General features: G+C 43.8%; 1 protein-coding gene across 1 annotated transcript; it reads right to left on the bottom strand.

The window, feature by feature from the left end:
• Positions 1-2,049: 2,049 nt before the first annotated feature.
• On the bottom strand, positions 2,050-15,176 carry LOC105919672 (tripartite motif-containing protein 16). Its single transcript, XM_021312037.2, has 2 exons — positions 15,087-15,176; positions 2,050-4,330 (listed from the first exon to the last, which is right to left on the bottom strand). The coding sequence occupies exon 2, from the start codon at positions 4,228-4,230 to the stop codon at positions 2,554-2,556; it is 1,677 nt and encodes a 558-aa protein (XP_021167712.2). The 5' UTR covers positions 4,231-4,330; positions 15,087-15,176; the 3' UTR covers positions 2,050-2,553.
• Positions 15,177-15,776: the final 600 nt, after the last annotated feature.

Here is a 15,776-nt window from a genome sequence, read left to right as displayed (position 1 = left end):
ACTTCCTAACCAACAGGTCCCAGGTGGTGAGGATAGGGAAATTCACATCTGCCACACTGAACACCCCAGCAGTGGGTCTCATATCCAACAATGATGAGACCCAGTAGAGAGAGGGGGTCCACAATCAGACACAGTGGCGCTCCAGGAATAACCTCATCCTGAACCCCAGCAAGACAAAGGAGGTTGTAGTGGACTAGAGGAGGTCCAGGAAGACTTAACTTGAAGATCTAAGTATATTGCAGCAGCACCGACTGCTGACTTTAACCCAAAAAATGAGTCTATCAGCTGCTGAGAACCATTTTTTATGCCTAAGCCTCTCAGAGTGTTGAGGGCCAGTGCAATCAATGGATAAAAACAAGAAATGTTTTTTGTGTTTGTGAGTTATGTGTAATTGGTGTGCATTCTGAGCCATTTCATTATAACAACACATGACAAAGATTCTTGACTCATATCTGGCTGCAGTACCTTCAAATGTTATTCCCAAATGTTTTACCTTGGTGATAAAAAAAAGAGAAACGTTAGTTTTGTGTTGAAGCTCCATAGTAAGGTCAGTGGGGCGCCACAATAAGCTTAGACAGGAAATGTATTTTTTTTTACCAATCTGTATAATCTGATTGAATTTGACTTTGGAAAGTGCCTTGAGATGACATGTTTCATGAATTGGCACTATATAAATTAAATTAAATTGTTTTCCACCAACATATTACGAATTATTGCATTCTTGAGCTCTCAAAACTGAAAATGTGTGCTCTTGGTTTTTGGCAGGAAAAGTCTTCCATATGAATATATAATCACTGACCGTGATGGGTTTGCTTGGGGATTTCCACCAAACTACAGCTTTTTTATTTGGAGCTTTGCTGACACCAAGTGGAAAAATGTAATATCATAACTTTTATTTAGAATTCATGAGATATTTAAGAAATGGGAGCTCTAACCCTCGTGGACAGAAGTACAGCGCATCCAAGTTTAGCTAATTTTACCTCATTAGGCCTTATAACTCACCATGGGTGTGCTTTTAATACCGTTGCTGGTGAAGATTCTCAGTCATCCAGGTCATGATAATTCCAAAAAAGGTTTAAAAAAACAAAACAACTGGACTTTTTTCCAAAGTTTGAAGACGTTTCGCATCCTATCCAGAAAACTTTCTCAATTCAAATGACTGTAGTGTGGAGTTCCAAGTTTTTATATTATTGCCCAAAAAGGCCTTGTTATGGCTTAGATAACTTTAAAATTAAGATGAAACGGGTCCATTCCTTAGTAATGGGGAGTCGTTAGGGTCATTGTTGGCCTGGCTTACAGGGGAGATGTTATGATCACCTTCATGGAGATGAGGCTTGAGGTGAAACTTGGAAGGAATTAACTTTATAGCTGTGTTGTAAGTTTTTGAAAGTTGAAACCTGAGACCCCCTCCTCTGTTTAAATTTGGAAGCCATTTACGTTTAGAAAGAAAAAACAACGTTACAACTCCCCATTGCTAAGGGATGGACCAGTTTTGGTTTAATTTGCATATTATCTAGGCCACAATAAGGCCTTTTTGGGCAACAATATAAAAACTTGGAACTCCACACTACTCAAGACATTTGAATTGAGAAAGCTTTCTTGATTGGAAGTGAAACGTCTTCAAACTTTGGAAAAAAAGTCCAGTTATTTTGTTTTTTAAACCTTTTTTGGAATTTTAATACTGTTGAACTCTACTTATTACATACATGTCAGTTGCAAAGAATAAAAAGCTGGTTAACAATCGAAAGTGATGGATAAAGACTAAGAAATGCCATGTGTATAAACATCAGCTATTGTATGTTAGCAGCACATAGACGTAAACTGAAAACTAACAGGCCTGCATGTTTGAAGAACCACAGATTTAGTCAAATTAAGCCTGATCCAAACTGAGGACCTCGTTGCTTCTCTCCTGCTCTTGGCGTCTCTGTGATGCTACATGGACGCGGGGACGGCAGCAGGACGTAGAAGGTCCAGAACATCGGCAGCAGGTAGTTCTCCTTCGGCAACGTTCAAAACCTCACAACACCAAACATTTAAAAAGGAAACAACTCACAAAAAATGTGCGCTTTATTTGTGTTTATAATCAACAGCCTTAAAACGTGGAATCAATCAAATATCCTAAAGTGACTGTTTGGTGGTTTCCTGCACAAATTCAGCGAAACAAAATCAGTTCAGTTCCTCAACTAACTGCCCTTTGTCCCAAAAAATAACGACCGTTGTCCTGATTGATAACGATCAACACTTTCCATCAGCTCATATGAACATAGCCTTTCACAACATTGCTCTGACAAGGCAATAAATGTAAATCTAATTAGTTTAGATGGAGAGGAAAAAATCTTCCTGAGCAGTGATAGCCTCCATGGCTGAACAGAAACAGGTGGGGGCAGCACCCAACCAAATTCCATCCTCAACAAAATAAACTTGATGGAAAAAGCAGCTCCATAAAGACAGCTGATCTCTGAGCAGTAAATAAATGACAGCAATGAGCTCTCAGCAACACCAAACTGAAACTAAAATACAAATTTGAACCACCGGACCTCAGATCAGTTCTGACTATTTTAGTTTAACAAACTCAGCAGAGGATCCCTCTGTTAAAACCCCAAGTCCAGCATACAGAGGCTGAGTGAATGTGGTCTGGACTCTGTGGAGAAGAGTCATGGTGTCAGACACTTTATAGAAAGACAGAATACCTGCTCCGTGATCCAGGTACACTCCTACTATGGAGGAAACTGGACCTGATACTGGAGTTTTAACTTCAGAGTGAGAAATAACGTAACCCTGTGCATCACACCAAAACGACCATGATTTTTCATTCATTCCAAATCCAACTTCATCTAAAAAGCCTTTTCTGCTGGTATTCTTGTATGAAACTGCCACACTGGCTCCCTCTCCTTTCCACTCGACCTCCCAGTAACAGCGTCCAGTCAGACTCTCTCTGCTCAGGACCTGAGGCCAGTGGGTGTATCGTTCTGGATGGTCGGGATAAGACTGCCGTTCATCGATTGAAATCACTTTTCTGTTCCCCGCAGATAATAAAAGGCTGCTTAATGAGTTCAGATCCAGAGTGATTGTTTGCGAATGATTCAAGAATTCAGCCCTGGTCTTTGGTTCCAGTTCTGGTTCTGATAGTGAAACCTCCACTTCGGTGACTTTCACAGGGATGTTTTTCCCCGTCTCTCTCAGGATGTCCTTTAGTTTCTCCCTGAGCTCTGACACAGCTGCTGTCACATCCTCAAAGTATCTCAGAGGACGAATATTGATGCTGGATGAGTGTGTAGACTCACTGAGTGCTGACAGTGAGGGGTAGTTGAGGAGAAACTGGCTGTGATCCTCTGTGTCTGAGAGCTGCTTCAGCTCAGCGTCTTTCCTCTTCAGCTCAGTGATCTCCTGCTCCAGCTTCTCCTGAAGCTCTTTGACTCGACTCACTTCAGTTTCCTGCTGGGATCTGATCTGCTGCTTCACATCATATCTTCTTTTCTGGATGAGACGGATCATCTCAGTGAAGATCTTCTCATTGTCCTCCACTGTTTTATCAGCAGAGACATTGATGGCCTCCACCTCCTGTTGAAGCAGCTTCACATCTTTCTCTTGGTCCTGGATTCTCTGCTGGATTTGTTGTCGTCTCACCTGGAGCTCCTTCTGCTTCTCAGCCCTTTCTGCTGCAGCTGGGACTGTTTCGTGGTCTTTATGTTCATCCATAGTGCAGAGATAACAGATACACTGCTGATCAGTACGACAGAAGATCTTCATCACCTCATCATGACGAGAGCAGATGTTCTCCTGGAGGTTCTTGCATGGATCCACCAGTTTGTGCCTCTTTAATGGTGGAGCATCATAGTGAGGCTGGAGGTGATCCCTGCAGTAGGAAGCAGGGCAGAACAAACAGGACTTGACAGCTTTCTTCTTCCTCCCCTTGCAGACATCACAGGCCACATCTTCAGGTCCAGCATAGCAGAGATCAGCAGGAGCAGCTTGGGGTCCAGTTTTCTTCTGATCCTCCACTAAAGCAGCTAATGTTATGTTTTTCTTGAGAACAGGTCTTCGTCTGAAAGTTCTCCTGCACTGAGGACAGCTGTGGCTTCTCCTCTGATCCCTTTCATCCCAGTAGTCTTTAATGCAGTTCATACAGTAGCTGTGTCCACAGGGAATAGTCACCGGATTCTTCAGGAGATCCAGACAGATGGAACAGGAGAGCTTTTCTTTCTCCTGATTTGGTCCATCTTGAGCCATTTCAACTGTGAGTGTGTAAGTTTCAACAGTGTGGGTTCAGAACTCCAGTGTGTTGCTTTAGTGAATCTTGGGGGTCAAAACCTTCATCTGGTCTGCAAATCTAGGAGGAGGAACATGGAAATATGTTAGGTCACAACAACAAAAAGGTTAGCACTTAACGTAAAGTTTGATTTAACGCTGTAGATAACATTTGTCCCACTGAAATCTGAAGTCAATATTTCTATATAGTCTTCATTGTTGAGATGATTTGATGTCGAATTGGGACTAAATCAATTGACTGTAAAGGTGAATTATCCTTCATATACAAAAGTTATGACACAATAGATTGATGACCATTTAAAATCAATTATCTTTATTGTCATTGTGTGTTACCATAATGGCATTTTTTTTTTTCGCTTCTGAAGCTACCATACCACACTGTGATTCTGAGACACAAAATGCTTTCAATTGTAGCTCTGTAAAGTTTGTTAGCAGCCAAATAGAAAGCCCAGTCCATTCCAATTTCCTGAGAAAGAAGAGCCGTTGTTGGACCTTCTTCACCAGGTGGGAGGTGTTCCCAGTTCAGGAGAGTCAGAGGACACGTGAATTCGCAGGAACTTTGTGCTGTCCACAAACTCCACCACCTCCTAGAGGTGGGTGATAGATATCGGCGACGATAATGTCCTAAAAGTTGCTTTGACGACGTGCAAATTTACATTATTGAGTACTCATACTTTCTTGATGGACAGCGACTAGACTTTAAAACAGAGGTGCATTAAAGTCCTCATTTGCAGTAAAAACATTAAAACCAATATATTGTCTTTAGACGCAGAAAAAGCATTTGATAGAGTACATTGGAAATTTTTATTCGCTACTCTTCATAAATTCGGTTTTGGCGATTTATTCATAAACTGGTTAAAAATTCTATACAATTCTCCAACAGCCTGTGTCAGGACAAATAATCAAATATCTTCCAGTTTTTGTCTACAGAGGGGCACCAGGCAAGGATGCCCTCTTTCTCCATCACTTTTTGCCATCTTTATAGAACCTCTAGCAGCAACAATCAGACAAACAAAAGCTGTAAAAGGTATAAAATGCATGAAAATAGAGCACAAGATTAGTCTGTACGCGGATGATGTATTACTTTATCTCCAGCATTCAAATAATTCTCTTTTAGAAGTAATTAGAATACTAAAATCTTTCTCTAAAGTATCAGATTACTCGTTAAACTGGTCTAAATCTACAGTACTGTCAATTAATTGCTCTCTCGAAAACTCCCTAAATTTACAAATGCAATCAGGAAATATTAAATATTTAGGTATTACTGTGTCGAATAAATTAACAGATTTACTTAAACTTAACCATGCCCCACTTTTAAACAGGATAGAAGAGGACCTTGAAAGATGGAAATCGCTTCCAATCACACTTATGGGTAGGGTAGCTTCAATAAAAATGATGGTCCTACCTAGAATTAATTATTTATTTTCAATGGTCCCCAATAAACCATCATCTGACTGGTTTAAATCTCTAGACTCTGCCATTTCTAAATTTCTTTGGAAAGATAAACCCCCACGTATTAGCTTAAAGACAATACAGAAGACTAAAGACAGGGGAGGATTAGATCTGCCTAACTTCCATAACTATTACTTAGCAAATAGGCTGCAATACATCTCTAAATGGATAAAAAATAGTCTTTTAGATGAGCCTTGGTTAGATATAGAACAGGAAATGTGCAATAATATCATGATTTCAGATCTGCCGTTTATAAGCTCAAATATAAAACGGCATACATGCTTCAAAAATATCAACATTAGTTCTACTCTAACAGCATGGTGGGAGTTCCTCAAAATGACAAAGTCATCCCTTATCCCATGCAGTCGTACACCTATCTGGAATAACCCTGATATCCTACAAAATAATAAAATGATAAACTTTACATACTGGAAGAATAAAGGTATTAAATATCTGGAACATCTACTTGACGGAACCGAGTTCATCAATTTTGCTAAACTAAATATGCAATATGGCATTAGTAAAAATAAATTCTTGGAATATGAACAACTTAAATCTATAATTAAAAATAAATATAAGCATATTAATGGTGGTTTACAAGTCCCAACTAATATAATAGAGTTCTTAGATTTAACCCCCCCCAAACTACTGTCTAAATCATACAGGACACTGACTAAAATAGATGATTCGATATCTCTTCCTATAATGAAGTGGGAAAAAGATTTATCAGGCACCTTTGAACAAAATTTCTGGGCTCAGACATGTCTAAGAACTTTCAAATTGACTAGAAACACCAACTTACAACTAATACAATACAAAATCCTTCACAGAGTACACTACACAGGACAAAGATTATTCAAGATGGGTCTGGCACAATCTAATATCTGCCCACACTGCATAGGCAATCATCCTGATAATTATTTTCATGCGTTATGGTTATGCACACCAGTCCAGAGGTTCTGGACACAGATATGTAAGGACTTATCAAGGTGCTTGAGCTGTAAAATTACACCATCCCCATCAGTTTGCCTGCTCGGTAATTTTGAGGAAAGTCCTCTGAAAAAAGAAATAGTTTACATGGTTTTTACTGCTTTATGCATCGCAAAGAAAACTATCCTCATGAATTGGAAAAGTAAACAAAATCTCAGTATCAATCAGTATAGAGATCTTTTGTTGGATCATATTAATCTAGTGACAGCATCTGCTTCCACATCTGATTGGTCTCTTTGGGCTCCTCTGATCAACACCATCACTTAGTGGAATAGGGGGCGGTGGGTTGCTTCCTGCAGGGCGCAGTGGCTGGGTGGAGGGGTTCCTGGGGCCCTGGGGGCACTTGGAGTAGGGCGCCTGGTGGATCCGGCTCCGGGGTCTGTTGCCCCCATCTGGAGGGAGTTTGGGAGGCCTACGGGTGGCCTACAGCGGCCGCTTGCGGCGCTCTTTGTGAGCTGCGTGTTGACGGACGTGGGTTACTGACCTGGTAGCTGTGCTGCCGCTGGGTGGGGCCGGGGTGGGTCTGGGGGTCTGGGGTCCCTGGGGCGCACCGCCCTCGGGCGCGGGCCCCGGCGGGGCCTCGGGGGTTCCGGTTCCGGGGGGTGTGCCGCTTTTGGTGTGGGCCGGCGCGCGCCCGGGTGTCCGCCCCTGCACGGGGCCTCTGGTGCGCTGGGGGGCCTCGGAGCCCGTTGAGCTGGTAGGGGGGCATGGTCATTAACACCTCTGGGCAGATGCTCTTCTCCTTCATTGGATAGGCACTCTGCCAGTGGGGGGAGGGGGAAAGGAGGGGGAGTAGGGATCTACCCAGCCTGGATGTCTACTGTCGAATGTATGGTGAGTTGTTTGAACGTTAGTGTTGGGGAGGGATTAAATCCACGGGTGGGGGGGGGGGGGTTGACGTTATGGTGGGCTTGTGTCCGGCCCCCTGTCACGGTCCTGGTCCATGTCGTCTTCCGGTGCGGGTTTCACCTGGGGGGTGGGGTTTGGGATGGCTCGTGCGGGGTCCCCCATCCTATTAATTTATTTATTTAATTATATATTATTATTATTATTATTATTATTATTATTATTATTATTAACAATTTTTCTTTTTTTTTTTTTTTTTTTTTTTTTTTTTTTTTTCTTTTTTTTTTGGGGGGGTTAAATACAGTAGGCATGGGGGGCGGGCTGGGGGAGGTAGAGGTGTTGGTCCTGGTGGGTGGTTGGCTGGCGGGCCCTGCGGCCTCTCCCTGGCCCCCGGGCTACGGTGGTGCCGCTGGCGAGGCCCCCTTCTCTGGGTGGGGCTTTCGGGGAGCGGGGGTGCCTATTGGAGTCAGTAGGGGAGCTGGCTCCCTGGGTTGGCTTCCCAGTCATTTGCTCCCCATCCCCGGACTCCTCCCTCTGCCTGCTCCATCACGCCGCCACACATGTAGGTCATGAGGGAGGGGGCGTTACTGGAGGTTGCCACTTTCTGGTGACGCCCCTCTCCCCAATTTTATCATGCATCTTAGACACTTTCACTTGAAACATTTTTCACATCGCACACTCATATAGGCCATGGTAGGGGGGAGTGGGGGGGAAGACGTCTGGGGGGGGGCTTATGTTGTGTGGGCCTCACCTCGGACGGCTCCCTTCACCTCCTCTCCCACTTAGACATTGAGGGTTCTGGGCAGTCACACGGAGGGGGTGCGCTGGCAACAGCTACCTTCCGGAAGGGGGGTGGGCTGTGCCGTGCATCCCCTTCGGCGCTCCCAGTTTTTAAACGCACTTGAGAACAACATGCAACAACACAACATTTGAGCAGGCGTAGGGAGGGTCGGGGTCTTCTGTACACCCCCGTTCTCCGATGGCGGCAAGGAGTCTGGGGCCTGGAGGAGGTGCGGGCCACTGTGTCCGGGGTCTTGGCGGGGGGCTGCGGTGTGCAGTCAGCGGCTTGCCAGGTCTGGGGCTGATGCCTCTGCTCCCCCCAGGGGGCGGGGGGCAGGGATGGCAAGGGTAAGGTGGGGGGAGGGAGGGGGTTTATTAGGTATTTAGGGGGAGGGGGGGCTCTGGCCGGGTGGCTCGTGCGGGTCGTGTTGGCCCGCCCTCTTGGGGGGGGGCCCGGTCCGGGGGGCGTCTGGTCTGGGGCCGGGGCCCGGGGTCGGGCACAGGCAGTCGTATAGTCGATTTGGGGTGACCCCCCCCCCCTTTGGTCAGTGTTGGATGTGAGTGTTATGTGGGAATGTGTGTACAGCGTCTTTTTTTTTTTTTTTTTCTGTGTGTGGTGAGTGGGGCACAAGGGAGGGATGGGGTGAATGAGTTTTTTTTTTTTTTTTCCAGGTATGGGTGTGGTCCGCTCCCTCTCCCAAGAACATCTCAAGTCTCCGCTAGGTGCGGAGCCCATCCCCCCACGTCCTGCCCTCCTCCACTTCGTTGGCGGGCGCCTTGGCCCCCTGGCGCATTGGTTGGCTTCGGGTTTGGGGCGGGTTCCCGGGCGTGCGCCGGCCCACTCCCGGCGGCCTCTTCGCGGGGCCTGGCCCCCCGGGGGGCGGCCGGGGCCCTCGTCGCGGGGGCGGGGCGCCCCTGGGGCCTCTGGCCCTCAGGGCCCATGGCCGGGACCACTTCAGCGGGGCTAGCTGCCGGCGGAGCCCACGGGCTCGTCTCCGCGGCTCTTGAGGGCATCGGCATTGCGGTGGCTGGGGGATTTCCTCGGGGTCGTCTCTGCTCCTCCCTTGGGGGGGGGGGTTGCAGATATCCTGTGTCGGCCCCTCCTGGGCGACCTGCTTTAGGGACCCCTTTGGGAGTCCGGGGTTACGGGTCCCCTGACGCCTGCCTCTGTGCTCGGGGAAGGTGGGTCTTCGGTTCTCCACAATCACTATCAAGCTATTTCTGGATAATCTTCACCTAAACTAGTGCAGTTTCACATCTCCCACAGGTGCTGGGTCACAGGTATTAAGTGTTCACTTATATACAGTAATCTTATAATTTATTTATTTATTTATTTATGTTTTTTCACTTTCTTTTTTCAAATATCACATTACACATTTCAGCTTACATAATAATATATATGATTTAGTAATGGCATCTAGGTGTTATTCGAGTGTATCTGTTGCTTTATGTCTGTTGGTTGTGCTGTTCTTTTTGTGTCTCTTTCCAGGTGATGGAGCAGACAGAGGACGTTTTATCATTTTCTTCCTTTTATCTCCTCTTTCTTTCACCTCTACTCTTTTTTTTCTTTTCTTTCACTCTTTGTTCTTCCTTTACTCTCCCATTGTCATGTCCATATAATTTGAAATTCTCTTTCCAGGAATCATAATAAAGCTATTTACAAGCATAAATCAAGTGGAGCACTATGGCGAAAGCTGTTTGCCCCACTTGTAAAAGCAAAATCTGTCGAGCTCTACCTGGCATTGAGATATCAATTCCTATTGCCATATTGCTAGACAGGACACTGGGAAAAAAAAAAAAGTCCTCATTTGCGCAAAGCAAGCCCTGGAATGCATCCAGGGAACGGACTGACATCAACACCTCCTGACATACCAACATGCGCACGCATGCAACGGTAACATAACGGTGGACGGCTGGTCCACCGCATTCATTTTAAATCCACGCTCCCTCATGAATTATCTCCACCTGGTAATAATAGCCGATATAGACTCTCGGTTCCTCCCGGTTATTACTTCTTTTTCCTTTCTTGGTTATATTATCTTCCCTCTCGCAGTTCAACCATTTGTGACATCACTTCCTGTTTGCGGTAAGGCGTATTGTGTCACTTCCTGTTTTCACGGTGTGAATTGCGGTCTGTTGCTCCAGACTCTCGCTTTTATGTTTAATCCCTTTGCTGTAACATCTGTTTCTAACATATAAAGACTTTTAAAACATTCTCTGTTGCTGCATATCGTGCTTGGGAACTCGTGTTTCACGCGGTTTGCTTTTTTGGCGTGGTAAAATGGCGCTAGCCTAGCTTTAGCCTAGCCTAGCTTTAGCCTTGCCTAGCTTTAGCATCACAATGTCTTCCTCCCCTACTCTTCCCTCTGCTTCTCCGTCTCTGTCTACGTCTCCCCCTAACTCCTGCTCTCTGTGTCAGATGTTTAGTTATTCCTCTGCCTCCTTTAGTGATAATGGTACAAGTATTAAATGTAGTGTTTTTGTAGCTTTGGAGGCGAGGGTGTCAGAATTGGAGACCCGGCTCTGTGCTTTAGAAAAACCAGCTGATAGCCACTCCTTTGCTAGCGCGGAGCCACATAGAGTTACTTTATGTAGCGGTCCTCCAGAAGAGGCACCCGAGCAGCCGGGTAACCAGGCCGGCTGGGTGACGGTTCGTAGGAAGCAAAGCTCTAGATACAAGCCCCCAGGTCACCACCAACCCGTCTGCGTCTCTAACAAGTTTTCCCCACTCAGCGACACACCCGCTGAGAAGCCGAACCTGATTATCGGGAGCTCTATAGTCAGAAATGTGGCACTAGAGACACCAGGGACTATAGTTAAATGTTTGCCAGGGGCCAGAACGGGCGACATCGAATCTTACCTGAAACTGCTGGCTCAGGATAAGTGTAAATACAGTAAGATTGTTATTCACGCTGACGGTAATGACACCCGGTCACGCCGATCGGAGGTCACTAAAGTTAGTGTTGCTTCAGTGTGTAAGTTTGCTAAAACAATGTCGCACTTCGTAATTTTCTCTGGTCCCCTGTCTGATCTGACCAGTGATGACATGTTTAGCCGCATGTCATCATTCAACTGCTGGTTGTCAAGGTGGTGTCCTGAAAACGACGTGGGCTACATTGATAACTGGGTTTTCTGGGGAAAACCTGGTCTGATCCGGAGAGACGGCATCCATCCTACTTTGGATGGTGCAGCTCTTCTTTCTAGGAATCTGGCCGAATTTATTAGTTCTCCTAAATGCTGACAACCCAGGGTCCAGACCAGAAAGCAGAGCCGTAGTTTAACACACCTCTCTGCAGCTTCAGTACTGTTAATTACCCTATTGAGACGGTGTCTTTCCCACGGCCAAAACTTAACAGGTCAAAAACTGATCTAAAAGGAACAAATCATAAAAATCTAATAAAAACCAATACAGCTCACCTTGAACCAAAAAATAAAACAATTAAATATGGTCTATTAAATATAAGGTCTCTCCCTCCAAAGACCTTGTTAGTTAATGAATTGATTTCTGATAAACAGATTGATTTATTTTGTCTCACAGAAACCTGGCTACAAGAGGACTACGTTAGTATAATGGGTCAACTCCCTCCAATTATTCAAATTTCCACATTCCCAGATCTGTGGGAAGAGGAGGAGGAGTGGCAACCATTTTTCAGTCTGATTTATAAATTAGTCCCAGGCCAGCTAATAACTACAGTTCTTTTGAACATTTAACCCTCAGTTTCCCTCGTCCAAACTGCAAAGCAATAAAACCTCTTCTGTTTGTTGTTTTGTATCGTCCACCGGGCTCTTACTCTCACTTTTTGGATCAGTTGTCAGACTTCTTATCTGATTTGGTGATAAACACTGACAAGGTTTTTATAGTGGGGGATTTCAACATTCATGTTGACACAGAATGTGATAACCTTAGTGTAGCCTTTAAAAGTATCCTAGATTCAATTGGTTTTGCTCAAAATGTGCATAAACCGACACACTCTTGGCTCCATACTTTAGACCTTGTGCTGACATATGGCATTGATTGTGAAGGTTTACCAGTATTTCCTCACAACCCTGTCCTATATGATAATTTTTTAATAACATTTGGGTTTAATCTAACTGAGTTCTCCACCCCCAAAAGAGGGTTCCATTATAGTAGATCTTTATCGGACAATGCTGCATCAAACTTTAAAGAGTCTGTCCCCCTTTTAATATCGTCAGTATTGCAGAAATGCCCTGCAGATGGCAGCAATATTGTTTATTCCCATTCACAAATAGTTGTCTTTGTTAACAGTATGACTTCGTCATTGCGTTCTGCATTAGATAATGTAGCTCCCTTGAAAAAGAAGGTGATTATTCACAGGAAGCTGGCTCCCTGGTTTAATTCGGAGCTGCGTTCCTTGAAGCACAATGTTAGGAAATTGGAGAGAAAATGGCGCTCTACACACCAAGAGGAATCCTACCTAATCTGGAGGGACAGTCTATTGTTGTATAACAAGACCCTTCGCAGAGTTAGAGCAGCATATTTTTCATCATTAATTGAGGAGAATAAGAATAATCCTAGATTTCTCTTCAGTACAGTTGCCAAACTTACCCAGAGCCACAGCTCTGTTGATCCATCCACTCCCTTAGCTCTTAGCAGTAATGATTTTATGGGATTCTTCATAAATAAAATTGATTCCATCAAAAATAAAACAATTGTCATCCTCCCAAACATGATTACCTCGTCCTCAGTAAGTAAGGCAGCGTTGGAGGAATCTTTAGAACCTGTGCAGTGTCTGAACTGTTCAGAAGCGGTAGAGCTTTCTGAGCTATCTAAAATTCTAGCTTCATCTAAACCTTCTACCTGTATGTTAGACCCAATCCCAACCAAGTTGTTTAAGGAGATATTCCCTTTGATCAGTGGCCCTATTTTGGACATCGTTAATCTATCCTTAGTAAATCGATATGCATCACAGGCTTTTAAAGTAGCTGTTATTAAACCTTTATTTAAGAAACCATCTCTTGATCAAGATAAATTAGTAAATTACAGACCTACATCTAATCTTCTTTTCTTATCTAAAATTCTAGAGAAATTAGTTGCTAATCAACTTTGTGAACATTTACAAAGTAATGACCTACTTGAGGAGTTTCAGTCAGGCTTCAGAGCTCATCATAGCACTGAAACAGCTCTGGTGAAGGTCACTAATGATATTATCATGGCCTCAGATAATGGACTTGTGTCTATACTTGTCCTGTTAAATCTCAGTGCTGCATTTGACACAGTTTATCACAATATTCACCTAAGGACTTGAGCATACTGTAGGGATTAAGGGGAAAGCATTAGGCTGGTTTAAATCTTATATGTCAGACAGATTCCAGTTTGTTCATATTAATAATATGTCTTCTTCAAACTCAAAGGGTCACCTGTGGAGTACCACAGGGTTCAGTCCTTGGACCAATTCTCTTTACTATATATGCTTCCGATCAAAATTATCAAACAACATGGGATTAATTTCCACTGTTATGCTCATGACACTCAGCTATATTTATCCATAAATCCTGATGAATCCAATTAATTACTTTGACTGCAGTCATGTCTTGATGACATCAAAAGCTGGATGACTTTAAACTTCCTGCACTTAAATCCTGACAAGACAGAAGTTGTAATCTTTGGACCAGAGTCCTCAAAAATAAACTTCTTAATCAATCACTTAATCTGGATGGCATTAACTTGGCCTCTGGTAATAAAGTAAAAAATCTTGGTGTTATTTTCGACCAAGACATGTCATTTAAATCCCATATTAAACAGGTTTCCACAGTTTCACAATTACTGCCGTCTCTGATATGAACTTTTTTCTTACTTTTCTATCTTTAGCATGCTCTAATGTGAGAAGAAAATGTAAATACTAAGTCTGCTGAGCACAAGTGTGATGATACTGCTAATTTATTTATCTTTTTTCTGTACACCGTAAGCCGGTGTTGTCTGCCTCAACGGTAATTTCCTCACAGTGAGACATGGTAACAATAAAGTCTTCTTGATTCTTGAAGACGCTTAAAAAAAAAACTTAACAGACATGAAAAGCACTGAAACGATCAAGACAACAGGACTCAAAGTTAGCCCAGGAGAGAGGAGCAGCAGGGAGGTTTAGGGGCCCTCTAAAACACTCCCCACCCTGAAACCTACCAGCCCCATGACCAACAGCCCCCTCCTTCTTCCTCTAATACCTAACATGGAGGAAAAACTACTGCAGCTCCCTTTAGAAATATTGTTTTCATCACAAACAACATATAAATGACTTATTCAAACCCTTTTTGCAGGCGTTTCTGTTTTTGCAGAAGTGATCTGTTTGTCTTGTGCTGTGAACAGAGTACCCGGTGCATTTAGCAGGGAAACCCTCTCATCTTCACAATGGACTGGGCCCTTACTTTGAGAACCCTGAAGCTGTGTGCTTTGTGCTGCAAAGGCCATTTTAGATAAACAGTTGAAATGAGGCAAAACTGTTGTATTTAAACGCTGAACAGTAATAAAACCTAAGTTAATGTGAATTAACTTAAGTTTCAACTTAGTGAATGTGAAAGTTAATCAGTTAGCACTAAATAAGTCTGGTTTGTTTTACTGTCATAGCGCGGCAGAGACAACATGTGACCCCCCTGTGGTCAGTCTGCTGTTTCCAGCTCTCTGCTCCATGGCAGGGCGTTTTCCAGTCAGAAACTGTTTATAACTCTAGAAAAGTGTTGTGACCGTGTTATATTTCCTGTTTTAGTCGATTTAGACAACCTATAGCTGTACTTACTCTGGTGGAGCTCTGTTGTTGTTGTTGTTGCATCGGTCCGGCGTGGATCTGGGAGGTAGTGCGTAAAACCCAGAGGGGAGGGGTGAGGAGCTTCTTCCGTTGGCAGATCAACCAAAGGACGCAAGACCGCCACCTGCTGGACTGGAGTGGTTAATATAAACAAAAACAAAAAAGATTTGAAACTGAAAAAAGGTTTTAAAACTAAAAGATAAATTAAAACTGAAAAATCGCTTTAAAACAAAAAATGTATATTTAAAATCTGAAAAAAAATTAAATTTTTAAATTTTAATATTTTTTTATTATTTATTTATTTATTTTACACTTTCAGATTATTATTTTTTTATTTTCAAACTTTTGGTCCTGTTTTGGTGTTGGGGGCGGGGCCTCAAATAACAGGGGTGTGGAATCATGACAGCTTAACACAGGGCTGGACAAAACATTCCCAGTTTTAAATGTTCTGTTACAATTTTTATCCCCATTTTAAATCTTTCTCAAGTATATATATATATATTGGCGGGTTGCCGGTTCGATCCCCCCACACTGACTGTCTCTGTCGTTGTGTCCTTGGGCAAGAAACTTCACCCGCATTGCCTGCTGGCGGTGGTCAGAGGGCCCGGTGGCGCCGGTGCATGACAGCCTCGCCTCTGTCAGTCTGCCCCAGGGCAGCTGTGGCTACTAACATAGCTCACC

This window comes from Fundulus heteroclitus, chromosome 14 (genome assembly GCF_011125445.2).
Source record: "Fundulus heteroclitus isolate FHET01 chromosome 14, MU-UCD_Fhet_4.1, whole genome shotgun sequence".
Lineage (NCBI taxonomy): Eukaryota > Metazoa > Chordata > Actinopteri > Cyprinodontiformes > Fundulidae > Fundulus > Fundulus heteroclitus.
Note: the sequence above shows the minus strand (reverse complement) of the source record. Positions and strands in the feature narration are given on the sequence as shown.

Excerpts from the sequence above, each read along its gene's own strand:
- LOC105919672 (XM_021312037.2), bottom strand. The coding sequence starts at position 4,230 with ATGGCTCAAGATGGACCAAATCAGGAGAAAGAAAAGCTCTCCTGTTCC.